This window comes from Apteryx mantelli, chromosome 22 (genome assembly GCF_036417845.1).
Source record: "Apteryx mantelli isolate bAptMan1 chromosome 22, bAptMan1.hap1, whole genome shotgun sequence".
Classification (NCBI taxonomy): Eukaryota; Metazoa; Chordata; class Aves; order Apterygiformes; family Apterygidae; genus Apteryx; species Apteryx mantelli.
In genome coordinates this window covers 5,781,274-5,808,881 of record NC_089999.1, presented here as the reverse complement: position 1 = coordinate 5,808,881, position 27,608 = coordinate 5,781,274, and the positions used below count along the sequence as shown (strand labels likewise).

The 27,608-nt window shown below is 47.4% G+C and overlaps 1 protein-coding gene and 1 long non-coding RNA gene across 2 annotated transcripts in view; one reads left to right on the top strand and one right to left on the bottom strand.

The window, feature by feature from the left end:
- Positions 1-21,289, top strand: part of LOC106493356 (SPNS lysolipid transporter 2, sphingosine-1-phosphate) — a 145,682-nt gene extending 124,393 nt beyond the window's left edge. The window contains exons 12-16 of the mRNA XM_067309655.1: positions 249-331; positions 14,578-14,624; positions 17,050-17,331; positions 19,513-19,759; positions 21,214-21,289. Coding sequence (XP_067165756.1) covers positions 249-315 — 67 coding nt within the window. The 3' untranslated portion in view covers positions 316-331; positions 14,578-14,624; positions 17,050-17,331; positions 19,513-19,759; positions 21,214-21,289. The remainder of the gene's footprint in view (positions 1-248; positions 332-14,577; positions 14,625-17,049; positions 17,332-19,512; positions 19,760-21,213) is intronic.
- Positions 21,290-22,287: 998 nt separating this feature from the next.
- Positions 22,288-26,781, bottom strand: LOC136993934 (uncharacterized). The gene is made up of 4 exons (XR_010886201.1): positions 26,630-26,781; positions 23,843-23,972; positions 23,068-23,273; positions 22,288-22,370 (listed from the first exon to the last, which is right to left on the bottom strand). It is a non-coding gene; the product is annotated as an uncharacterized lncRNA (long non-coding RNA).
- Positions 26,782-27,608: the final 827 nt, after the last annotated feature.

Sequence of the window (27,608 nt, the reverse complement as noted above, 5' to 3'; positions counted from 1 at the left end):
TGGGGGAACCTGTGGACTGCTAGGTGAAGAGCAAGAGATACCTTACAGAGCTTGGTGGTCAGCTTTGAATCCCTGGTCCCATCTCAGCCACCTGTGCCCTGCTCACTACATCCAGTATACAGAAGCATCAGGCAAGAAAGAAGCAAGCTGTGTATGTGGGGACATATACGCTCAAGGGTGGCTGTATTAAAGATAGTCTTTCCCAGTCCCGCATTGCAGCTTGTAAAAAAAAAGCTACTGTTTTTCAGTAAAGAAACCGATTCGGACCACCTCACGGTTGGCAACTACAGTAATTCAGAAGACGCTTCCACATGACACACACACTTCTGGGGTTAGTCTTTTTCTCATAATTGTTGAACAATAAGAGTGTCTATGTATAATGTCATGCTGAATACGTGGGCAGGTGCCTAGACCGGTGTTGGCTGCAAGTTGCCTTTGCCTTGCTCCCACTGGAAGGAGATACTTTTGTGGTGTGGTTGTGAGAGGAATTTGCATCGGTTCAAGACCAACCGCACAGGCATGCCATTGTAACATCAGCACTGCGTCAGACATCGATGTCGATGTGAACTTTGCGTGACTGAGCTTCCCCTTTATAAATCTGCTTCCCAGTGCCCATAGGTATCCGCGTTCCACCTAGAATGAGGTGTTTAAACACTGTAGAGAAGATAGGACCTCATCACATATCTTGTAAGGTGGTTAAGTCCTGCATAGTTTAACTTCAGTGTGGCTTTGAGGACGTGGTTCTGTCCTCACTGTGCTCCTGCCTCTCACTGACCTGCGCCTGGTTTGTTGTCATCCCCATGTAAGAGCTTTAAGTTGCAGTAAGTGAACTGGAGATCAGATGTTAGGAAGAATTTCCTAAGAGGAGGAGGAGGTAAATGCTAGAGCAGATTGTCTGGGGAATCTGCCCTGGTTCCTGAGGGTCCCCGGCTTGGTCATGAAGCGGGAGGATGGGAACTGATCTCCGGCTGCCTTCCAGCCATGTTTCTATAATGGTGCGTGTAGGCTGCATGCACACGTCTAAGCAGCAATCACTTGGGGACGGGGCAAGATAAACAGAAGTTTACAGAAGGTGGTCGGCAAGGCTTTTATTGTTGCAAGGAGCCAAAAGCTCGATCTGTGATAGGGTAGCAGTATAACACAGCAGATGAAATCACCCTCATGCCTGGCCATGAGGCTGGCTTTGCTCGGGGGCCCGCCTGTTTCTAGACCAAGTTCGCTGTGTCTGTCTTCACTGTATTCGGATGGGAGACTCCTCTTTCTACCTGCTCACAGTTACCGTGCTCAGACGTGTCCCTTTGCCTGCGTTGCTAGCACAGCACGGGGGCATCTCAGGCGGCGGAGGAGGATTTGGGTTTTCAGGAGTGCCTGGCTATGCGCAAAGCGTTTACTGTGGGAGGAGAGATCACATCCCACAGCTCTGCTTTCTCCTGCATAAATGTGTTTACTCCGATCCATTGCTGTCTAGCCTGAGCAGATTTGGTTGTGTTTGGTTGTTCACGCCCAAAGCATACCAACTCCCCACCATTGCCAGGCCACTTAGCAAAGAAACACATCCAGGCTTCAGACCTATTGTTATTGCTCTCTTTCAGCATCCTTCCCTTTCCTGGTCTGTCTGATTCGCGTTTGCTTATGAACTTTATATTATTCAGTTACTGATCCTTTGTGTACTCTTGCAAACTAGCTCAGATACAGAGGGAGAACAGTTGTCATAAATAATGGCTAACAAAGTAATTTCTCCCAAATCACTTGCTGCCCTGCTTCTGGATATGCCCACTCCCCTGTTAGAAACACTCTGGCCTTCTACATTCAGGTTCCTGGAGAGCGCAGATCAGTTCAGGTTTGACATGAACAGTATTCCGATATCTCTAAAGAGGCTGGTGGCTATGGAGTGAGGCTTCTCCCTGCCATGTGCAGTGGGGTCTGTGCTGTCGCTTCAGTCCTGTCTGCTGTTGCTGACAGGTTCAGTGGTCTCCTTGGAAGAATTTACAGGGGAGGATTTGTTATTAGCTGCACGTTTGCCTGCTAGAGAAAAGACAACAGAGCACTTTCCTATTAGCATTTTAAAACTCCATGCTGGACGCCAAATCTGATGTCCAGCTCCTGCCTACGTGACAGCCCACCTGTGCTTTGGCAAGGCTAGCTTTCCGCCGGCCAATCCCCCCTCGTATCCTACCTCTTCCTGCCTGCCTACGGGAGAATTTCTTCTGCAAGACGCCGCCTTTTCCCTCTGCAGTCGGTCGTGCTGCTCAGACAACAGGACTTGGAAATGCACTTTGCCAAAAGAAATCAATTAACCTGCGGGAATCGCAGACGCTGGTGTCGCACGCCGGAGATTAAAGCCATTCATCACGAGCAGGGTCAGGGCGCACAGGCCAGATGTCGCAGACCTCTCTAATGAACTAATATGGGGGCAAAGAGGTGTAACGCTGCTCTCTGCAGCCCTGCTCTGCCTATGGAAATGGAGCTTTCCCGGTTTTAATTTCCAGGCTTCTGCGAAAAGCAGCTCGGGGTTTTATCGTTAGGATTTTTTTGTTTGTTTGTTCCTTTGTGTAACGGTTTCTGTTTGGGCGTTTGCTTAGAGATAATTTCTTCTTCCAGGCAGTGCAGAGTATCAGGATAGCAACCTCTCTTTCCTGTAAAGCTTCCTCCAGTTTCCACCACGCTTCCTTTCAAAAACAGAATTTACAGCCTTTCAGTGCCTCGTGGTGTTGTGATGCTGCTTTTGTCATTGCCACAATTCTGGGCCTATTTTGTGGATTACTTTTTTAGTACAGTAATTCCACTCAGTAAGATGCCCCCTCTCACAAAAAGGCTAATCAGAAGAATTTCTTCATAAAGCAACTCTTCTCTAAAAAGTCCTGGTTCTTGTATAATTACTTTCATACCGCCTCAGAAATCTGTCAGCTTAAAGAGGCTTTTAGTAAATGTAGGACTAGCAGAGCAAGACCCAGTAAATCACTTTGTCATATAATCTAATAATTTCTGGTGCAATTTTTAAAGTACAAATTTAATCCCACCCTTCCAAAGTGATGTGAGAGAGAGAGCGGTTAGAAAATGGTTTCCGTAAGAGATCTTTTGCACTAGTAATAATAGATATCTCATAGCTCTTTTTGAAAGGACTAGGGTATCAATTTTGTTGGCCTTGTTATCGCTCAACTACAATTCCTGTTGTGATTTCACTGGACTATGTCGTAGATCTTTTCCTGTTCTGTACTACTGTGGTGGAGGGTTAAAGCAGTGATTTTTCCTTTCCAAACATGCCTGCACTCCATACTGCATTTCTCTTCTCTGCTTCATGAAAATTTGTAAGACCTGACTTATAGTTGGAGATCCTCTGGAAGACGATATCTAGCACAGTATCTGGCCACGGTGGAGCCATGCAGAAAAAGATCAGAAATGTAGCGACGACCCTCTTGCTCTCTAGCTCCAGCACCGATACCTGAGCAGCCTTGGCAGCTATCGGCCAGGAGGCAACGTTCAGGGGTCAGCAGCACTTCAGGTACTTCACTGGTTGGAAGTAAAAGCTCAGCACTGCTGAGAATTGCGTCTGTGGCCCGTCTGTGTCCTCTTCCTCACGCATAATTCACATAACTTGAAAAAACAGAGCTCTGCCCTAGGGATGCAGAAGAACAGCCTACATGAGTACTTGCTAGAAGCAATGGCTTCACCAGTAATTAGGAGGAAGGTATCCTTTTTATTATGAAAAGGAATAAAAATATGTCCTTTTCCCAAGCTGTGACAACTTTTTGGGTTCCAAAGGCATATAAATCACTGTCTTTAATTAGTGGGCAATATGGTTCTGTTCTGGCATGAGTTAGTTAAGCAGCTGGAGCTTTGCTGAGCAATGATACTTGTCTCTGCACCGACACAGACCCAAGGATCACCGACGCTCTGCAGCAGACGCAGGGCGGTTCTGCAGCCCGGTGTCCTGTCTCCAACAACAGCCACTTCCACTTGTTGTTGAGGGAAAACCCACCAAGGTGTTTCCTGGGAAACACCACCCTGTGCAGGTGTAGGAAAATCTACCCTTCTTCTTCAAAAAGTTTTTTTTTTTAGTTAGTTTTTTTTTATTTAATTGCTGATCTTTTACACCTGAAAGCATGAGATTTTCTGTTCTTCCCCATACCCTTCCAGAGGTACAAAAAGATGCCCTGGATGGATTTCCAGGGTTCAGAACTGTTCAGTCTCTCTCTGCATTCTGCATGGTAAATGCTGGATATTTTCGCCAAAGATACAGCAATGCAGATCAGGCAGCAGGATGCAACTGCAGCATATTTCCCTGGTGCAGACATGAACAGGAATAAATAACTGCACTGATGCAGCTGGTCAGAACAAAAAAATATAGGTATTTAACTAGCTAGCACTCAGCCCTTCAGAGACCTGCGAGCATAAATGGTTCGCCTGTTTGGGTACATGACTAGTGAAGAATCAAGCTACTTGAACAGCTCTAATAGGTTTTCCCTCCCTCCTAAAAATTAAAATTAAACATTTAATAAGAAAAAGATTTTTACTCTTAATGTCTTTATCAGGTGTGGAGACTCTAACTGAGTAGCAGTGGTGATTAACATTTCATTTTAAAAGTGGGTGGCACAAGCACTAGAAAGAGAATATTCTTATATTGCAGATTAGATAGTGCAAGACACAGAAAGAGCAATTGCTAGTCCATACACCCCTCCTGCTCTCTTAAACATGGCACTTTTGCAAATTACATTACAGGAAAAATGAGAATAATCCATTTTCAGACTGTCTTCTGCTTCACATTGGGCTTATTTTTAGCCTTTTCTAGAACTAGATATAAAATGATCTCCCAGTTCTCGTATTGCAGCAATTTGAAAGTGTCTGACCTTATTTCTGCTTTGCAGATTCTATTATGTGGGGCAGGGGAAGGACTTGCCGAGTTGTCAGCCCTCCTTTCTCTGATTTTTCTGTGGCAGCAGTTAGAGACAGAAAAGACCCAGCAGATGACCCCGTGTTGTTGCCGGCACAGGACAGGCTCCCCCCATTAATGGTGGTACAGATATTAAGCTGATATGTTAGACTGATACAACGTGTTCCATTCTGGGAGTTTGTATTGCTGAAAAGAATATTTCTTCCATGAAGTATTTTAAGAGGGACTTGTGAGGGTTGTTTTTTTTTTTTAAAGAAGTTGGACACTTATTTTAGAGTAATCTTTCAGTGCTGCATTGAAACAGAGTTCCAATTTGAGGATTTCAGAGCCAGCTACTGGATTTAATCACACAGCTCCCCAAAAGGGATATTTGAGGAACAGTTACTGATATTGCTGGTATTGCTACTTCTGATATTCAGCTATTTATGGGGAATAACACAATTGCATGGCTTGTTTTTTTTACCTTGCCAAAGAAGAAGAATAATAAAAAACTTCCTATAGTGATATAGACTCACAATGCTTTCTAACCTAGATAAGATGCCCTTGGCCTTTGAAGGCATGCGAAACTTAGAGCAAAGAGTCCAGATTGGGACGTAGAGGATCTGTGATGATGGAGGAAGAGAGTCAAGGAACGTGTTCGGGAAATTAGAGGACGGCGTGATAAAGATGTATAGACTGCAGATGGAATAAGGTTAGAGTATCAAATGGTTCATGTGAAACTGAAGGGTTGGGAACATAAAGAGAAGAGGTGATGAAAGTGTAGGTAGTTTTATTATTGGTGGAAAAGCCTGCTTGTAAACTGCTTTTTCTCCCCTGTTTATTAGCATGTTTGTTACTCCATAGATGCATCTGACAGATATAAGAATGTAATGGCTTGGGATTGGCAGAATTTTTAAATGCTAATTTGCTTTCCTCAATGGGAGCTGTTGGTTTTGTGCAGATGGAAAATACAGTCTCATATCATAAAATCACTGCGCTGTTCTGTCGCTGTAGTTGACCTGCGGATTTCCTGCAGGTTATGTAGGAAGGTGTCAAAGGTCAGTACGGCTGTTCACAAGACACGTTGAGCTGAACTGCAGTCCTTACTCAGGCAAAACGCTCACGGCGTTTGAAATATGCTGTTCAAGTTAATTGTTGGCAGCAGGAGGTTTGCTTAAGTACAGGCAGAAGGACTGAGCCAGCTGGTGTTGGCATAGCTCTTGCTAACTGCAAGCTGTGGCAGAGGCTGCAGGCAGAGCTTCGTGGTTCTCCAAGCCCATCAATACTGCCCTGTGGAGGTGAATCCCCTGTGCCATCGGGAAAGGAAAACAATATCCCTAGACCATTCCTAGCTACTTAAGTGCTGTTCTACAGCAAGAAGAGAATTTCTCTATGTGCCTGAAGCTATAGAAAGGCAAAGTTTAGTTGTCCTAGAAGATCACCAGATCAGGAGCTCCTTGGAGGCCTAGTGCCATCTTGGCTACGAGCTCTGCTGTGACCTTCAGGAAGATGGATGCTATCCCTAAAATGCCCATCATCTGTAAAAGAAGATTAAAACCACTTACCCATAAGGTGTAAAGGGCACTGAAACCATATGCTCACAACAGATTCAATATGATGCATTGTCATTGCAAAGGACAGTTCTTGGCATGCAAAGACTTTCCGCAGAAGAAGATATTTTAAACTCGTGCTAAGAGAGCTTTGCTAAGGGCACACAGGCACAGATATGAAATCCGATCAGATCCCATGCAGGTGGCTGGAGCAACTGAACAGAAGGCAGCTTTCCAAGCCCGAAACCCTTCCTGACACAAGGAAATAGAACAAATCATGAAAAATTCAGCATTGCCAGTCCGTTTCCTGAAGCCTGTCACTGTCACAGAACATATTATGAAAGCATTCACTTTTACCAGCAGTAGATGACCTGTTCATGTGGAGAATCACATGCTCATATTCAAGGCAACAGTTTTAATAATAGACAAATTCACACGTAGTATAGCAGAAGTCAGTGGACTTGTGCACTCTGAATCTGGACGAGACGTGTTCGGCAAGGCAGATTTTCGCAAGCTGTGATCGTGGGGGTGTTAGCATAATTTAATTGTGGTTGGGGCCTTGGCCTGTGTGGCATCTTTTAGTGAAACGGGGCCAGAATGGTTCGCTTATTGCTTCCATTACTTCTACAAGGAGTCGTAAGTGCTCTGGCTTGGCCATTCCTAAAGACGCTGCCAGACGATCACTACGTGCCAGACAGGGCCTGCCCAGACGGTTACAGTGCAGCCAAATGGCAGGACAGTTCCCTGTACCTGGTAGCTTAGAGGCTGGTGAAAAGAGAGCTGTGTCATGGGGCAGTTATTTTGGAGGTTCGTAAATATGTTTCTAATCAAGTGGCATCAGGAAGTTCTACAGGATTTTTTGTTTCGAAGATTTACTTAGATCAAATCTGTTTTTACATGTCATGTTTTATCTCCTTCCCCATTAAACCATGCCAAGGAAAAAGCAAGACCCTCTACTTCCTCTTTCCTCCATTCAACGGACGTGAGAGTATGATGTTACCCACATCTTCCTCAGCACTAAAACTCCCAGCACCTTAACCGTCGTTATCCGGTAGAATTATGTATACAGGGACGGACTCAGGTGCAAAGTTTTGCAGCACTTGGAGACATGCAGCGTCGGCAGCCTTGCGTAGCCCCAGCCTACCGCTGCAGAGCAGTAAAGCTGGCTTAGCTCTGGGGTTCATTTCCCCCAGCTCCTTGATACCTAACGAGTGCTGTTAACTCTCATCTTCAGAAGCGTTGTGCTGCAGCTGCCTGGGCTATTGATCGTTTCCTTTATGCCAGTTTTCTCCTCTGTCAAGATCTGCAAAAGAGGAAAAATAGAAAGTGACCTATGTTTCTTCCTCTAGAGGCAAATACGCTCAGCACCTGGATTAAATCCACAGACGGAAAACCCTCACGGAGTCTGTGCAGCTTTGAGGGACTATACTGAAAAAAGAGAAAAAAATGCATTTGCTGTACATGATCATCATATTCCGTTCACTAAATCCACTGACGTGCAGGAAGAAAAGAGACTTTAAACCAATTCTATGCAGCTGTTGGAGCACCTGTCAGCACCAGCATGGAGCTCCATAGGGTTGTCCGCCCGGCAGGGCTGCTGCTCAGTAGAGAACGATTCACCGTTTCTGTCCCCAAAAGGAAGGGGATCTCTGTGCCGGTGGCTGCCTGGAGGGTTGCACACAACTAAGTCCTATTTGAGCCTTGTTTGGAGTGGTTTTCTGTGTGTGCATATATATACATATATATATAGAGAGAGTATATATATTTTAACACGAGCCCTAGGCTTTCTCTCTAGCTAGAAATGAATAAGCATAAGCAGCCAGCAGAGCTAAATTAAGCAGTGGTTTGCCACTCCAACACACGCTACTCCTATGCCCACTTCTTCGTTAACAATTTTTAGCATTGTGTCATTTTTCTTTAGCAAACTGACCTCAGCTTCATCAAGCAGACCATGTTCCTGGGAGGCTGGATGAACCTGTCATGATGCATCAGGAAGCTCAGCGCATGGACTATTTTTAGCTGTGCCAGTCCTGTCCCTGTACCACTAACGGGGATCTTTCTAGGTTGATGTATTATTATTGCTCACCTTTCCTGCATCTTCAGGCATCATTTTAAGCTGCAGCATACTAGAAGCCTTTTGAATCAAAGCACTGAGTTTCAGCAAAGGGGTATGCAGTAATGCATGTTGTTAATCCTGTGTGTCATGTCCCCAGCTTACTGACGTAATGATCAAAATAGCTTGAGTTCAGTTAAAACATGGTATGTTCTCTGGAAGGAATCCTTAATTTGGCTCTTCTTGTACCCTGCTCAGGAGGTAAGCAGTTGTATTAAGGTTAAATGTTCCCATAGCTCTTTTTCTGGAAGGGGATGGAGGCACAGGTGGACAAACCAGTGTGTTCAGCATCCCAGACTAAGTCTGTTATAAAGCAGGGAACCAAATACAGCTCCTACCAATTGCAGAGGAAAGCCGGAACTATCCTTTGTCACTGGAGGATGGTAATGGCTAACACATTTACATTCTGCATTGCTTGATTAAAAAATCTATGCAATGAAGGGTTTGAAACGTGCGTACTTGAAGTGGGGTCTCTGCCCTGCTGGTTTAGCTACTGGTGAAGTGTCTGGCAAAGGGATGGTGCATTGCTGGAACCAATATGTTACACAGAAATGTGGCAGAGAGCCAAGTTGAAAGAGCACTCTGCAGTAGATAAGACAGCTGGGTTTGGCTTCTGCAGTGACCAGATTAATAATAGAAAGTAGACTATCCATAGACTACTTTGATTTGTTCCAGGGGCAGCAGTCTTTCCAGGAGCTCAGTGCCCATATGCATGGCTTCGTTAGCATCGTGCATTACTAGATGAGGCTCGGTGCATTTAATAGAGTCTGACTGATTCAAAGAGCTCAAGGGAGATGTGACAAAAACCCAGTCACATGCAACTATAAAGCCCTCTGTGGTGAAACATTGGTGAAACAAAGCACTAGGGTCTGTGCAGAGCATACATGAGCTGTGATAACCTATGAGGGGTGGTGGTTTGTGTTTTTAACACAGTGTTTCCTGATCCTCTGTTACCTGTTTGTATTGCTGGCAGGCCAACCGCAATAAGCTTTAAATCCTCTTGGAGCTGACTGTGTTTACGAGGGTGTTGACAGTATCCAGACAGTGGTGGAAAATATGCGTGGGATGGTCTGTAAACTCGTGTCCATTTCCCTCCTTTATTCTCCCAAAATGCTAATGTGTCTTGGCAAGTGGCTTGAGCAAGGATTTACTTAATGCAAGTGATCCCTGCAATAACAAGGTGGCGGATGAAGTGAGCTGAGCCTGTGAAACATATGCTTTTCCAACTTCTCCCCCCTTCTGAATCACAGCTGGTAAGCGAGGAGGTGGTTACTGTGCAGAGGGAAGACTGTGCCTGGGCCTAAGCCCACTTTATGCTACTCTGCCTTAGAGAACTTCCCTCTCTTCCTTCCAGCTTCAAGTACATTTGCCCTCTTTTAAGTGCCAGGGAGACCACGGTGACAGCGTTACTTGTACCCCAGCATTTTAACTTGCCTGATGGACCTGAGCTTGTGTCCATCTGAAGTTCAAGAAAGCCAAGGTGAAAGGATGCCCCAGCTCTCCCACGCCGTAACTGTTCTGTCAGGTACCTGCAGGGACGCAGTGATAGCAACAACCTGAGCAAACCTCTCGTGCAAGTAACCTCCTGTGTTCACTTATCAGTTCATAAAATTCACTGTGGCATCCCCAAGTCATAGAGGTGTGGAGCGGTCTCCTTGGCCTCTATTCTTCTCACTCAGGTCCAGAGAACAGCGTTGGGTTGTAATGCTCCCGATGAGTGTCAGTAGCCGGCTGTGCAGAAGGCTGCCCCGGCTGGGCTGCTCACCCCCCGATACACAGGTGACGGGTGTCATTGCCTCTTTAGCTTGATGCAAAAGAGCACAAAAGACCCTTCCATTAGCTGTAGTATTTAAAGAAAATATCTGCTTTTTGTAGATTTAAGGCCATCAAATCTCATTATATTTCAAGTTTGTCTGTCCATGTGAGTATTTCATCACCTAAAATCTTCAGTTTCAGGGTGCTCCCAAGGCCTTTTGGAAATGTACCTCAGCCTCCCAGTGATCCGGGAGGAACCGCTGGCTGCCGCCCAAGCTACGGTGCTTCCAGTGTTCAGGGCTCTCACCAAAAACCTCGGTTAGGCCTTGTGTTTCCTCTCCTAGCTTTAGTAGCAGGTCTTACCCTTCTTTCTGCTAAGGCCAGGCATCAGACCTGCTCCCCAGATAAACACTTCCCAAACAGATTTCAAAATTCATCTGTTGATTAAAGAAATGTTTACCCCAAGCAATATCTGAGAAAATTTAGACAGAGAGGAATCTGCTGCAGGGTGCCGTTAGTGGCTGTTAGGTTGGTATCCCTTCCTAAAGCTCTGCTTCAAACGGACACTTTATAGCATATTGCACGGTACTTCAGAAACACAAAAGTCTCTACAGCGAAATGAAGGCAGGAGAAGGATCCTTAATCACAGGCAGGAATTGGTGCTGCTAAGTACAGTGATCTAGCTGCCACTGTAGCCCCAATACTCTGACTGCTGAATGAGCTCTTGCTATTCAAACCGTGAGTTATTTGTAGGCTTACAGACCCTGCTGAAGAATTTTATTGTTGATCATAAAAGTTAAGTGATGTAAAGTACAACAGGCTGGAAAAAATTAGAGCATTATTTCCTAACACGCTTCCTTTACTCTGTTACCAAAGCCAGAGTCTGACTTGTTTAGACAGCGAGAAAATGGGGTCTCTGGAAACGTGTATGATACTAAAATATTTCTGTTGTTTAATCAATGCATGAAACAACATTAAAGGGCACTGGTAGCATTCACAGAAGCACTCTGCTCTGCTTTCTATAAGCACAGCTTTTCTCTAGGCGTCTTGTGCATGACGGTGCCCAGCTACTAGGCTCAGTGTGTTCTCTTTCTCGACATGCTGTCACTCGTTGGGAGTTTTGAATGGAGATGATAAATTCATGGAGCTTGACCATTCGGTATCCTAGTTCTCACAGAAAGTCAGTGGAACATATAACCCCCAGTTTTCCAACTTCACCCTAAATTGCTGGAACAGGCTGAGCTGCAGGTGGGAAGGGAGATTTGGAGTTTGTTCTTGCTGGCACAGGATGGAGAAGGGCATTTGTGGATTGGGTGCAGGCAGCAGAACCTCTTTGAAAAGCTTTGTAAGGCCCAGGTTGTGCGAGGACCCGTAGAGCAATCCTGGCTGTATTAGCAACTGTGATCTCCAGGATCTGTTGGCTTTGGGATCGGCTAGACTGAACGGGATAGGGCATCTGGAGAATGATCTCTGCACAGTTCCTAAAACTGAAGCGAGAGCATAGCTGACCTGTAAAAGGTCTGGGCCACTCATCCGTTATCTTAAATTGGTCTTTTTTCTTATGCAATTCTCTCCCAGACTGAGGTGCTGTGAAATTAGGTCCTTTTTACATACTATAAATATTTAACAGTGTTAGAGTGTGTAGTTTTAATATTAAACAGCCAGCCTTATAAATACTTTGGAATTATAGATGCTGTCACATTACATGGAAATGGTTTGATAGGATCTAGGAGAAATATTTGGGTTTGACAGCAGAGGAAATGGTGGGGTGAGAAGGAGTCGACCTCGTTTTTAACTGCTGGAGGAGTCCACATAAACAACCAAAAAAGTTTGTGCAGCCTCTGTTCTGGAGAGGCAATTTGGATATGTTTCCTCCCCCTCAGGAAATAACAGAGCGGTTCCCACCCCGCTCTCTTCAAGGAATGAAAACATTCACAATCTTGAGAAAACACTGCAGACAAAATAAAACAATTTAGGAACCACTGTTTAGTCAGCAGATATCCCCAAATCGGAAGCGACAACCTATCAGTGTGGGATTATCGTTATTAGAAAGGCAAGTGGCACTTAAACGGGGATTTAGATGCTCTTGAGCCGTTTTAGCTTAAGTCCATGTATGACGATTCACCAGCTGGGAGAATCAAAAATTTATTATTAGCATTTTTGCTTAAAAAAGAAAAAAAAAAAATCACAGCTGCCCTCCTGCCGCCCGTAGGCCGAGCCTCGGCGCAGTCAGGCTGTGGTAAGCCAGGGAGCCCTGCCAGTAAGCGCGCTAGTGAGCACAACATAGCACTTCAGAGGATGACAACTGCCCTAACTGAAATCTGGGAGACTATTTCGGTTCTGTCTTTTGCTCACTAAGTTTCCCGTGTGAACCCTGAAAGCCTCTTCTCTCCCTAGGAGGTTCTCAGAAGTCTTGTGGGGGTCTCATTTCCTCTGCAATCTTCTACACGCGCTTAAGATGGGTTGCTCTAGGCCTCCGTTCCCGTCTGTAAAAGGGATATAAAGCAAAAGTTGAGAGAAATGTGTTAAAATGCAAAGAACAAATAACTCTGATGACTTGGGATAACATAAGTACTTATGTGGGAGGTAGGTTTTATACCGTAGCAGCCTGCACAATAAGTAATATAGGAAGCAAAGTCTTCTGTGTGTTCACGGTTCATCTGTCAGCAACGTAGGTGGATTCTCTGCACTTAGGATAATGTAATGGCAAAACTAACATTTTCTGTGTATGTTCTGTAGCTTGTAAAAATTTGGAATGAGTAACTTGTTAAGGGACATTACTTTCAAACAACATTACTGAGCATTCAAACATCTGGGATTTTAGTATCCTATGATAGCTTCATAAAATATCATAGTTTACTTCCTACTTCCAAAGTTGACTATAGCATTACGAGGTAATATGTTTTATGTCTGTGATGTATTCTGCTAATTAAAGCACAGTTAAAACGTTCAATAGAATGTAATGGCCAATGCAGCAGAGTTACCGAGAATGATAATGCTACAAAGAAATTTGGGTCAGCTCCTACATCAGGAATATTTCAGTTTATTTCCCTGAGAGGTAGAAAATGCACAGGATCTGGGTATACATCTTGGAGGCAAACTTCCTGTGAGGTTGGTGGGAAGTTAAGAGCTGTAGGCTGAACTGGTAGTAGGGCCAGTTTCTGATGCAGAAATTTCTGTTCTGTCCTTGGAAGGTGTCCCCCAACTGCTGGTTACTACTAGTCATCCTGGTATATGTGCCCCAGTCCAGCTTCATCCCTTTCCAGCAAAAAGGGGGTCTTGGGTCAGGTATGAAATCTGGTGAAGATCAACAGAGAAGTTTTAGTGAATCAGCATTTTTCCAAAGGAAAACGATGTTTTACTGAGAAGTTCTGACCTGGTAGCGCCACAGGCAGAGACGCAGAAGGAGGCCTGCCCAGGTCTCCGCAGGGATTCAAAAAGGAGCTGTGCCTTTGCATCGAATGGCACAACTCTGCTTCACTCCTTTAAGATGTGCAATACCCCAGTTTTAGTTAACTTGCTATTTTAAGTTAGCACAGCCAAGTGGTATAAGAAGACTCCTTTTCTGTGACTCAGGCTTCTTCTCCTCCTGTTGGCTAAGTGCAGCGGCTGGCAGTGCCAGGTCGGAGCTGCTGACGAGGAGGGCTGAACTGTGCCGGGCACGTACTGTGACGGAGAGCAGGACCGAGGGACGGACTTTGTAAAACCATTGCTGCCTTTTCCCTGGGTACCCGCAGAGCAAACAGGAGCTGTTCCCCGTCGCTGCCCGCAGGCCAGAGTGTCACAGCGAGCAGCTTCTGCCTGGTGACACCACAGCCTCCCTCCATCACGCAGCAGCAGTTGGCTGGAACCGCAGCAGGTCTTCAGGTGCTGCAAATGGAAAGACAACTACTTTCTTCTTGATTTAAATGTTATCAGTGGTGACTGTTTACATTTCTGCTGTCAGTCAGAAGGACACCGTTCAACAGCCGCCGTACAAACAGTCGTGTTTACTGGCTTAGGGAAATGACTGCTAGAGGTCTGAACGCCTCTGGGGCCTTCCTGACTCCTCGTCAATTAGTGTCGGCAATGTTACTTGGCATGTTCCAGCAATTGTCCGAACTGCTGTCAAACACCACAGTGAAAGGGTTTCAGCTTTATATTATAGTGCAGGACAGTTATTAATGTCCTATCTCTTTAGAAGCTGTTACGCAGCAGGAACCTGGATTTAATAGGCTAGTAGGTTTTTAGGAGCCTGTTTCTCGACTAATTGCAGCTCTCACATGTCACTCTCGTTTTCCCTCCACCAGGGTGAATCAACTCGTGATGCCACCGGCCTCCGTGAAAGTCTGAGACGGTGAGTGACCCAAACCAGCAGCTGCTGTCCCTCCCTGGGGTAGCACTGGGGATGCAGATGTGGCGCTAGGGGAGGAGGTTCTCATTTCTGCCAGTCCACTTGCTGGAATACCTTCCTTCACTGCGGGGCCTTACGCTCTTCCCCATGCCAATGTTTGCCAGCAAAGGCAGAAACTTGAGGCTCCCAAGTCTCAGTGCTTTACAGCGAGGGTACTGGCATCCCTATGGGATGGACGGACTGGACTGGACACGGTTCTTCAGGCTGCAGGTTGGTGTCAGCTTAAGCCAACTCGTCTCTTGGCTGTCAGTGTTGTGGCCCTCTCTTGAGCTAGCATTAATTTTTGGTGGACTCCTATCAAATCATTTCTTTTCTTGTCAGGTGGAAAGGGGTTAACCTTAGACAGCCATGCTGCTGCGCCTTTGCTACCCTGTACCCAAACAGGAATAAATCAAGACCAGGGAAACCAGGGGTCAAGTGTCCTTTGTTGCACTGAGTTTCCTCCAGAAACATGGTGTCCCCTTCTTTGAGCAGATAAGCCCGTGTAACCCCTATCAGCTTGAACAGCAGTAGTTATGCTTGTCCAAAGCCAGAATTTAGGCTCTGCCTGAAAGTACCTTACATACATAAAACCTGCCGCTGCTTTACCCTTGGCCCAACATCTGCTCACTAGCCCATGACCGTTCCTAACTTACTCCAGACTGAAAGCTTTCTGCTGAAAAATGCTTTCTGACAGCGCAAGAAGTTGCGCGTCGCTGTTGCTAGGATTGTCACCGCTGCCACCCTTGATCCGGGGTGACGGCTCTGAGGTCTTGCAGTGAGCCGCAGGGAGAGCCCTTCTCCCGCCACCCTTGCTCCTCCCTTGTGTTCCTGCTATTTTCATCGCTAGCCAGCAAGCGCAGCACTGCAGCTCAGAGCTGCAGCAATTGATAAACACTTCCCAGCATTTGACTGTAGCCAAAATTAATTAAAGCAAGTTTCTGAAGAGGAGATTTCTTTCCCATAAATTAAATGCATTGAAAGACTAATCATAAAATCGGAACTCAGTAACACACTTAAGAATGGCCTTTTGGGGGAAATGATTTAATACAATTTCGAGTACAGCAGATGTGTTATTTCCACAGAGGGGAATATATTTTGGTATAGGTTAAAGATACAATAGGCCAGCCTGTACCTTGCAGCCTCTGGGCTGGATGTATACTCACACACTGTCATTTATTAGCAGCTTTTACACAAAGTTTAAAAAAAAAAAAAAAAGCCTCAGATGTCTGGGAAAAAATATTAGCTCATGTTGCTGAGACTCACCTTTTAACTGAACACTTGGGTCCTGAGCACATGTAGGTTTTTTCACTCTATTTAATTTTCTCTTTTGGTCCAGTTTTATACAAGTTGAGAGAAACCAGGCCATCCCTTTAGGGAATTTTTCCATAACCCAGCAGTCACTGATTTTTAAGGTCAGGGACAGTTTCCTGTATAACGTGGAGCACAGAACCTCTCCCAGGAAATCCTGCAGTGAGAGAACTGGTTATCCACAGAATCTAGGAAAGCTGCCGGCCACTTTGACATGCCACAGCACATGTGGTGTTCAAAATGACTATTTAAGAAGGACAGAGAGGGTCCTTTTCTGGGTACGGGAGATACCATTTTCATTTCCCTGCTAATTTTTCTATGATAGTTTCCAGTACAATTTAGATTCCTGATAAAATTTGATATGGTTTCTTGGTAATTTGACACATCTCTAGGGAGCTGTTGGAGTTTGGCTACTAAGCTGAAGACAGTCACTGGAAAAGCATCTTTCTTGGTTATCCTCCAGTGAAAGAGCACATCCAGAGGGGATGCAGAAAATCTAAGGGAGTGAATAGTTTTGCAGCTGGAAAAAAAAGACCTGTTCTCCCTTCTCTGCTTGCTAAGAGCAGGTAATTAATAGCAAATGTTTCAGTTAGCACCTGAGGCTGATTAAGAAAGAAAGACCACTGTCTGAGCACTCATTTCAGAGGAGCTGCTAAAAGCAGTCTCTCTTTTCTTTGGTGAACCGATGGGGTTAACAACAATCTAACAAAAACTAATGCTGTTAGTCCCTAAGCTGTTTCAACCCACGCCACGAACAGTTGTACCTGTACAACTGCCATCAACAAGACATGTCTGACACCCTCAAATACTATGGGCAGCAGTCTAAACCTCACACTGGGCAGCTCTTTAGGCAGATTTTTCCTGATCGCAGTATCTTTAGGTTTCCCATTCCAAAAACCAACAGGATTATGTTCATCGCAGATTGCTGTCTCCATACCGGTCAAGCTGTGCTATCCTCCGACTTGCACGGAGGCAAGGGGTCTCTGAGACCAGCCTTTGCCACACAGCCTGGGTGCATCCTAACAAGCAATTCCTGGGACTGCCTCATTAACCACCTTTTTTCTCTTCCTGTTTGCAGTTGCCAATGAAGGAAACCACATGTGGACTCCTGCTCCCACCACCACACCGATCTCAAGCTTGAAGCTCTTCCTTACTGGAAATGGGTGGACCTTCCAGCTCCACGCCACCCTGGAAGGGTTATCCAGCGCCAACCTAATCACGCTGCTCCAGCCTGCGGGACCAGGTGCCAGGAGATGAGTGGGGCAGCCTGGAATGCAGTGCTCCTTGAGCATCGGGACGTTCACAGGTTCCTCTGAGCATCGAAAACAACCGTCCAGCGGACCCACAATGTGCTACCCAAGTGAGTGACTGTAGATTGTGTATACGGTTTTAGTTGTAGCCAATGAAGTACGCATTATTTATAGGGCAACTTCCGTCCTATTGAATGCTGCTGTTCTGCCAGCACTCCTGCACCCAGAGACTGCACTAGTTGGGGACCTTTTCTGTACATCACCTTTTCTTTAACACTGAAGGCTTAAGTCAGATTATTTTTTTTTTAATTTAAACATGTCATAAGATGCTTTATCTCTACTGAAGATTTTAGATATCAGATATCTATCTCTATATATATATTTAGATAAACAATTTTTATTTAAACATTGGAAATCTGGAGCTGCCTGTGCAACCATACCAGACATAAATACGTCCACAATCTCCTCATTTCAGTGCCCTGGTATCGGGCACCATAGGAAGGCTTACAGTGGATGACATCCTGTCACTTGAGGCTGAGCAATGGGACAGAGGAGAGAGTTTCGCTGCACTGGGTATGACGGCGGTTGTTGCAGAAAGACCCAGAAGAACCTTGGACAGAAATACCTAGGGGCTCCAGCATTTGCTCCATATACTAAATTCAGCTTGCCTGGGAGGTTCACAGGTTTTTAAAATACCAAAATCTATACGGCTGAATTGCTTTACCTAGGGCCTGGTATTGTAATACCGCTGTTCCAGTGATGACTTGCTTTGTTTACATGCATATCATGTTACCCGTATTGTACATGCTAATTCTCCCTCCATCAGTATTTTCAAAGCAGGTGGCTGATACTCTACAGTAACTGTTCCCTTGGGAACAATGGTTAGCTTTTAATGCACACATGGTTTTAATGCACACACATTGGGGTATCAGTTGTAGTCACTTTTATCTTAATGAAGATGCACCTGAGATCTTCAATATGTGAAGCTGGTGTCTGAATGCCTTTAGATTCTCAGATGCAGAGGAGCAAGGTGTGTCTGTAAAGCAGTCAGTGCCATTTCACGGAAGAGTCTTGTTTCCTGCACTTGACTTCCACAAGCCAAATTTACACTATGTCGGTTTGAAGCTGTGAGTTTGGGGAAGGAAGGAGAGCACGGGCCCTGGAGAAAGAGCCAGGCTTCCAGAAACAGGGCACGGGGTCAGTGATCCCCCACCCCCTTATTTCTGTTTCAGAGATGTCTCTCGTAGCTTAGCTGCTTCCCTCCAGTTTGGCGCACACCTCTAAGAGGTGAACGTACCTCACTCTTGTGCTCATGTTCACCAAAGTGGCCATGGCTGGGGGGGAAGTAGGACTAAATCAGCAAAGGAAATGCCAAACTGAGACTGCAAGCAGGTCTGGAAGGTGGCTGTCCTGACCGTGGCATGAATTTGTTCACAGAGACACGGGAAGGTACTGTTAGTAAATCTCCCACTCACTTCCAGACGTGCGGTGATCTACAGTGCAGGGTTGGAGTAGAGATGGTGAGCAATTCCAGTTACCAGCAGACTGGTCAATACTCACCGCAATAGCCAGTCTCTGCCGAGGTAGATGTGTTTTAACAGTGGCTCCTATAAAATATACACGTTTCCTCCTTATGAAACTCCATAGGACTCTTCTGCAAAGGCTGCTCTGTCACCTAAAATCCCTTAACAATGGCTTTAAGCTTTGGCTAAACAACTAGAGCCAGAAATTTTCCTCGAGCTCCTGGGTATCCTCTGGAGAACAGCAAATGCCTGCTAGAAATAATAAAGCAAAGCAAATCCACAACAATGCTTCATTTCCCACCTCGTGCCACTATTTACATTGGTAGGGGAAATGCCGACTCTGTAGTCCAGCAGCCAAATGCCTGGCTTTAAAGGCACGGGAATTTCTGATTCCCATTAAGTTGTTCCTTGTTAAGCTGTATAAAAAGAAACAAAAAGCAACCCAGCAATTAGTCACTTCATCTCAGAGACCAAAGGAAGGTCAGCCACGTTTCTTAAGTTGCTTTTCTGCTAGGCAGTCTTTCAGCTGTAGCACTTACTGCCAACAAAATGAAGCATTCCTGCTAAAGTTCAGAGGTTAGGAATTGTCCTAAAACTTAGTTCTCAGCAGTCAACAATGAAAAGGAAACTTGTGTTTTTGGAATTTCACTGGCTCTCCTTGTTTATGACAAGCTTCAATCCTTGTTGGAGAAGCGCAGCACTGTTACAGGAGGCCAGCTTTATCCATCTTCTTGAATATGGAGGAAATGCTGTGACTTTCTTTTTAAGAAGGAAAGAGGGAAGGGAGCAGAAAAAGCGAGTCCTACCTGCAGCAGTTCCACCCCAAGGAGGGACCCTGAATCCCTGCTCCCGCGTGTTCCAGGCTGAGAGAGGGAAGACAAAGCAACAGCTACGAGTGCTCTAAGGGCAGCGAACAGGAGAGGGGAAAGAAAACTCTGCCTTTTCACCTCTGCTGCCCCTATACAGCTTGATGACCCATATTCAATCAGTCAGCAGTTGAAAGGTTGGTTTCTTGGTGAGTGTTTCTTGTTTTAGCTGTGTCTCTGTATTCCAAGCTGGAAGAACTGTTCAGTCAGAGCTTCTATAAAGTATTGCATCTATTAGAGGGACACCAGCTCCCTTAGATCAAAGGTCCCTGGGAGCAAGGCATTAACAGGTACAAGTTTGGGCATGAAATGTATATGTTACTGAACAGAGAGTGGGCATATGTTGCCATATAAGTTCCCTTCCTTGGGTTGCAACACACTGTTTCCTATCCTAGGAGGCAGCCCCATCTCCACCAGTATGGGACTCCTAGAAAGTCACTACTTGCACCTCAGTTTCTGTATGCACAAAGCTGAGATACTCACCGCTGAGGTGCTGTATAAACAAGCAGTGTTGCACTTCTGTACTCTAGCAGAGGTCGGAAGCTCCCCATTACTAAAAGATGAGTTAGCATATTGTACTACGCTGTGCTGAGCTTTGGACTTAGCACGCAGGATTGTGCTCGTTTCCCTTATGACTCCACGTGTAAAAATTTTATGTAGGTATAGATGTAATCGGGCTTGGAAGCTTTTAGGGCAATTTTGGTTGTTGATCTTGTGGAGCAGTGTAGGAGCAATGAAAAGATTTTTGCTATATGCATAGGAAGCATTTCTGGAATGAGAGTAAAATCTGCAAATATGACCTATTTACTGAGTTTAAATACTACTTATATCAAAGCTGAATAACAACCCCCATTAAAATTAGTATTTCTGAGGTTTTTTAATAAAGAAATGCTGTTAATGGGAAAAGATAAGTTAGCTTTTAATCAGGAATCCAAATATTTTAGCATCCATAACAACAAATGAAGTAAGGTTCCAGCTCATCACTTAAATATACAGTTGTTCAGGTCATCAAGGTTATGTTTGTGGTTCTAAACTTCAACATAAAATTCAATAGTCCCAATAAGGACAGAAATACCTTTAAAGCCACTGATCTCTTGCACATCAATGACTGCACATGAATGTCTGGAAATTAGTGTACATAAAAAGGAGCCCTTGACTTCATTCGAAAACAGTTGGGAAAATACTACCAAAAGGGAGAAAGCAGTACGCACGCCCTCCCTTCCCTGCACGTACACATCGTCTCAGGCCAGGGAGCCGGGGAGGGTGCTCAGGTTATCGCCCACACTCCCCAGTACCTGCTGCCTCGCTCCGCTCCTCAGGGCTGCGACCGCTCCTTCCCCACCTCTGCCTTAATGCCGCTCATCTCCGATGCCTTGCCGCAAGGTGCAGGCTCCTTCCGACAGCTCAGCGCTCTTTGGGTCCCCCAGCGTTACACGCGGCCTGCTGCATTCATGCAGGTCCGTGCCCGAGTGTGCAGGGGTAGGGTGTCCAGAGTGCACCACGGAGGGTGCAGAAAACCCTTTGGGTGATCATGAGGGCTTTCTTCTACTCCACTTCATAAAGGGTATGGGGGTTTTTAAGCAATCATTAACTCCCTCCACAGCTAACGCTGCATTTGCACCAATGCACCCGCTACAGAAGCGATTAGGCTGCTTGTACACAGCAAGAGGAATGGAGGTAATGGGAACTGCAGAGAGAGGCAAGAGAACTGGCCCCAAAGCAGCAAGCTGCCAACCTCAGTAACGGTAATGCCTCCGGCTGCCATCGCTGACAGCGAGAATCTGGGTGACCCCAACAGCCTCTAGCCTTTTATATACTAGCTAAGAGCCAACCTCAGGGTGACAAAACCCTGTTAAGTGAACAGATGTACTCTGGAAAGCAGAGTTCCTCTCTGCACCCTCTGTCCTGATTGTGTGGTTTCTTCTCTGTTTGCTTTATTGTTTGGTAAACCAGCACTTACAATCACTTTTACTATGTGATGTATGGGAGTATATAGTATATTTTCTTGTTATACAAGGGAGGAGTATAAAATAGTTTTCTGATTTCTTTCAGAAGCAAATGGCTATTTTATTTTTTAAGAGCAATTGATTGTGAATCTCAGAGTATAAGAAAAAGAAATAAGCCAAATATATACCTTTATGTAAATTAAGAAATAAAAGTATTTAAAACGTACTCCTCGCCTCCCTTTCCTGTGCCATTGCTTGCTCTGGTTGCAGCCTCCTGTGGTTGCAGCCTCCTGTGGTTGCTGTCTGCGGGGCTCATCCCGGTGGAACGCTGCTCCGAGCTCCAACAGTGTCACAGACGCTCCAGCCACGAACAGCCCTGATGAGGGTAGCAGCAAACTCACTCAGACACCAGCCTGCCCCCAGCTAGGTCAAAAGTAACAACTCGATTAGAGCAGAGGGGTGGTGGCAACAGCCTCCTTTTTCCTCTCAGGTGGCAGCCAAGGAGCAGAGCTGTGGGGGAAGGAGTCATCAGTGATGGGATCCTGCTCCATACCGTGTTCAGCTGAGATCACAAGGTGCCCTCAGGCCCTCTCATCACATAGCAAGAGCCTGCGCCAGGGCTCAAAGAACTGAGTGATCTCACCAACGAGGAAGGCTGACGTGGTGGTGATGGGTTGGGCGCTTGGGACCAAGGGGAGGAAGCAGGGCAGGAGAATAATCCTGGAATGGTAGCCATGGTAGGCACTGAGGCTGCCCTCTCCAAGCATCCTGCGCCAGCTGTGCCTGTCAGCTTCGCAGGAGGGCAGCAGCTCACCTGTGGGCAAAAGACAGAGCAGAGGGGCTGGACCATGGCTGTCAGCTCCAGCACACCCGCTCTCCTGCCCTGTTCTGCCGTGGTGGCACTGGACAGGACTAGTCCAGGTACCTCTGCGTACCAGCTACCAGCGCTTAGGGCCCAGGCCAATGCCAATAACGGGTGGAGCGTGTTGACCTCAATGCCCTGGTGCCTCCCTTTAGCCTATGCTGCAGTCAGTAGGACAACCCTGCAAGCAACAGATTTGTCTGCTTAAATGTTAAGTCTATCGACCTTTTGGCAGAGCATCCCAGGCTTTCAGCTTAATCATACTGTTTAATCACTTGATTAAGCATAGTTTTTATAAATTCTGATGTTCCAGCAGCTGAGTTTTGAAGTTCAGCAGCTTTAGCTTCCATCAAGCAGCAGCCACTAACGTGGCACGCACGTTTGCATTTTTCTCTGATTGCGGCAAGAGTTACGGCACTCATTAGCAGGCCCAGGTGCCTGCTGGCTGAGGGAGAAATCAGATATCAGAATACGGATATAGATGGATATCAAACCTCCAGCTCCACTAGCACGCTCTTTTCTGAAATCCTCCCTAGCGCTCTTGCCAAGGCCGTCTACAGGCTGACAGACAACAGCCTCGCTGCATGGGCTTGCACAGGGTTACTCTACTGGCGATCTCCAACACACTGACCTTGGAGCAGCACCTCACCTTGTGAAGTCCAGGACAGTTTGCACAAGCCGACATCATCTACGTTTAGGTGACCACCGCGCTCCTGGGCTGACTGCTTGGTGTAGTCATTTACCACATTTGGGCAAAGACATCCTGACCATACGGCCTGGAGGCAGCCTCTCCTTCGCTCCTAGTCAGCTCCAACGCACACTGCAACCATCTCCTCTTGTCCCCAGCGAAAACCTCTGTATGATACATAGTGCATTACTCCAAACTAAAACATTAAAGTTAGTTAGCCTATGAAAATATGATGAAAAGGACACAATATTCACCACACCAGTGGCCCATTCACCCTTCACCATGGCTACAGGCCACAGCCAGCAGCTGCAAGGCAAGTCAGGAGGAAATGCTTGTGGCCAGGCTTTTCCCCATCCAAGCAAAGCCCCCAAGCAACCCCATTAGCTAGCGGGGCGCAGCAGGAAGAGGCACCGCACGGCAGGCCAGCCCAGGACCCCCCCTCACAGCACAGCCCGCTGGGAGCCACTGCCCAAAGCCAACCTCCAAGTCAGCACAAACAGCCGGGCGCATCCCACCGCCCCCAGCGCGCCCTGCGCTGCGGCTCCTGCACCCGCTGGCAGCCTCCTGCTGAACACACCAGAATAATCCCTGCTGATCTAGGGCCCTACAGAGCCGAGCAGAGTGCAGGTGATGATGAGGTTCCCTCACCACAGGACGGATTGGTACAGTCTGGGTTGGCCTTTGGGGAAGGAGAAAGGGAAAAAAAAAAAAAAAAAAAAAAAAAAATACACCTCACCATTCTGCACGCTGGACTCCCGGTGACGTGCTTCTAACGACAGCAAGACCAGGTGTGTGCATCTTCCCCTGGCTTTTAGGTGTCTCCTAGGTACATCTTGAGCCTGGCCCAGGCCGTAAGTCTGGAATGCCTGGAAAGACGCATAACGCTCACTTTGCAGCAACAGCAAAGGCGGAAAGCGCTCTGCTTGTGTTGTCATGCACTTCAACAGAAAAGCTTTGCAGCTACTTTCTTCTGGAAGAGAGGTGGCTACTGATGAGTGGATCACAGCCACCGAACTTGTCACTTACGCTGGAAAGGAACATCCTGGCCACAAATAGACGCATCAGTGCTAGTGCTTTGCACTTCCATATCACACTTCCTATCCCACAGCAACACATTGGTGGCACCAAGAACCAGGGCTTCTCCAGCATCACCGGGTCCCTGCCAGCCACAGGGCAGCTAATGCCCCACCAGCCTCGTTAGCATCCCTGTCACGCTGTCTCCTCGCTGTTCACAGCTCTGCCTCTGCTCCTGGGAGAGGAAACCACAAATACCACCGCTCCTACACAACCCAACGGCACAAGAGATAATGCATGGGGACAGGACTATATAATCAGTAAGTCGTAGGTGCTCCTTCTCCCAAAACAGCCCCAGGCTGGGCAGTTGTCCCCATGACACACTCTCTCCCCAGCACCCTCTTCTTCGCCCTCCACATTCCCACCCTCCCATTCCCAACACCGCCTTGTCTGGAGCACTGAGATCCCCATCCCAGAGGCCCCTTGCTGCCCTGCCTGGCTGAGCCACTGTTTGCCTGGATCCCTCTGCAGAAGCTCCTGCCATGGCAGAAATTTGAAAGACATGGACAGATGAAGAACAGCTCATCTCCTGGGATGAGCTTTGGAGGGAAGACAGAGACCTGAACATGGCTCCATGCTCCTGCTCAGGGCAGGCAGACTTTTAAATGCTTTTGCAAGGGGCAGCTTTTCCTAGCCAGCTTCACCTGACCGCCACATGCAGCCTCACTGCCCTGCACGGATGAGCCAGCTTCTCCCTAGCCTTTACCATGTCTGAATCCTCCACTAGCACCTCAGCACCAACTCTTCTTACCTGCTCCTGCCTGTCCTAGGCAATGGGGAGAGTCAACATGATGCCAAATCCTCAAGGCAGAAGCACAACTATGCACATGAGGGAACAGAGCATTTGGGCTGGCACCCTGGGACCAAACAACCATGACTTCAGTTAAAACTACAGCCTTCACACAAGAAGCAAATACCGGACAGGGAAACGTGCACTTCATGGCCCTGCTCCTACCACCTCCACCTGCCTTGGGCAAAGACCATGCTCCAGTGCTGCATCCAGAGTCAACCAGCATAGCTTCTCTTGAGCTCAAGGGCCCCAGCAGCTCTTTTCTTGCACGCAGAAGAACCCTTGAGCTCTTATCACTGACAAAGAGCTTCTGAGCCCAGGACAGTTGAAAAGAAAAGGCTTCATTAAACTCAAGGCTTGCTCTATTCCTTGAAAGCCCTGAAGCTCCGGTGACAGGCAGGACATGAAATCAAGGAAAACGAAACCTTTGCACAAGTAAGTGCCAGTGGAACAAGATTTGACTTGGTAGATTAGCAACTGCTTTCTATAAACTGTGCATCAAAGCCAGGCTCTTTAATTGGCAATAGAGTTGTTACCCAAGCACAACTTGCCCAATGCCTCGCAGCTCTTCTGCCCCTTCTCCCCTTAACTGCTCTTCAAATGCTGGAGACTAAACACAGGAGCACAGCAGCCTCTGCACTAGCCAGGAGAGGGTTAACGTAAAGCTCTAGCTTGGAAGCCGACAGCTGGTGCTGCCCAACTGCAATTCCTCTGTCAGAAAAAGTGAGTGGCAGGACTTTGTCCTCATGCCTTGCCCTTCCCCGGTCTCTTCCCCAAGAGGACAGTGACAAACTGACTCGCACGAACGCTCGCTTGGGCTCTCTGACAGTGGCAGCTATCCCAGGGCCACTCAGCCAGCCGCAGGGGCCCCAGCTCACTGCTGTGGCCCAGGACGCCCCGGCAGGAGCGTGGTGGCTCTGGGCTGCCGGCAGACGCACTCTCTGCAGACAGCCGAAGGCTCCCTCCCTTTGCTGGCTGAGCTGCCTGGAGAGACCTCTCTAACGCTGCTGGCTCCAGGGAGCAGTCAGTCCAAGCTTGCTGCTTACACCAGTCATGAGTTGGCAGCAGCAAGCTAGAAAGAACAGGTCCATAAGGCGATGCCCATCCCTAGTGAGGGCCCTGGCCCTGCCACGCGCCGTGCAGGGGAAGCGGACTCCAGCCTGCTGCAGTAGCTCTGCTGAGAGCACCACGAAAGGCTTTCCAGAACGCCGTTACTTCCACCAGGACTTTCTGCTCTCCTGCAGCTTGGCTGCAATTGCATGAGCACGCAAGTGACAGGGAGCTCGACTGGTCCTTGGAACAACCCCGGATGCTCTCCAAGGCAGGAGCCACAGCCAGCTGGGGTGGGGAAACACCACAAGGCTTCACCCCAAAAGGCTCTTGGGCAGAAGTCCCTGCTGTGAACCCACGGTACCTGCTCTGCCCATCACCTGCCAGGCCCACGAGCAGGCTCGTGTTCCCACAGAAGAGCGAGAGAGCCCAGTGCAGCACAGCCCTGGCACTGCTCCAGGCTGCTCACAGCCCTGGGGACATGAGCACCAAGCTCAGCTCCCACAGTGCGATCAAGCTGCAGCCCTGCTGCTCACCCGGACAAGGTGGGTAACGAGACAGCCCAGGGGGACCCAGTGCTGTCTGTCCGCCCCCAACACACCCTCATACCTGTGCGCTCGCCTTGCTCCCAGCTCACCCCACCCACACATGGTTTCTCCTCTAGATACGCAGGCGAAGCTGTGCAAAGACCAAGGGTATCCTTCGTACAGGCATAGAAAAAAGGAAAAAAAATCATTAGTGAAGACAGTATCCAAGTCTGAAACCCGTGCTCCCACTCAGAACATCTTTGGACCATTAATCATGGACGGCCCTGACCTATTGGCCTCTTGTACGCTGCATTTGCATAATGTATGAAAAGTCATCACTCAGGAGACATCTTGCGGGGCATCAAAGTCCGGGGGCTTAGCTGGGATTGAGATATTAACAAGGCAATGAACCAGCTCTCAGCATTAAATCGTAGAGGCAGGGCGGCATCCCCAGTGCACACAGTCCCCTTTGAAGCAGAGGTGCCCTTTTTCTTGGGGACAAGATGGACTGTTATCACCACGTACCTCCTCGCTGGGACAACCAGCAGCAGCTATTCTGCAGGCTGTAACAGCAGCGCTAGCAGCCAAGACCCTACAACAACTGTCACGTTAATAAAGGGCTTGGAAAGAAAGGTCTGGTAGGATGAGTCAAGCCCTAAACTGCTCAGAATTTGTTGATGGAGAGACCACAAGCGTGGGGGCATCGAAGCAGCAGCCACCACATCAAAGCTCTGTTGTGCACTATCACAGGCACTTACCTGCAGCGTGAGCCTCCATCCTGCTTGGGCACCAGCAGCTTCCTTCAGCCTCTGCTCAGGCTGGAGGCAAACGGCTTGCGTGGGCTAAAAGAAAGTTGCCCTTCACAGGCCAAGAGGCCTCGGCCCTGGCTTGCAGAGCTCCCCTTCGCCTCCTGCCCCAGGGAGGCCATCTGGGCTGCTCCTGAAGGGAGTGTGACTTACGGAGTCCAGCGCCAGTCCGTCCACCTCTCCTCATCCAGGACAAGGGCTGCATCCACCACAGCAACGACAAGCTGCTCCTCGTCCTGCCTCCCTCGCGTGCCA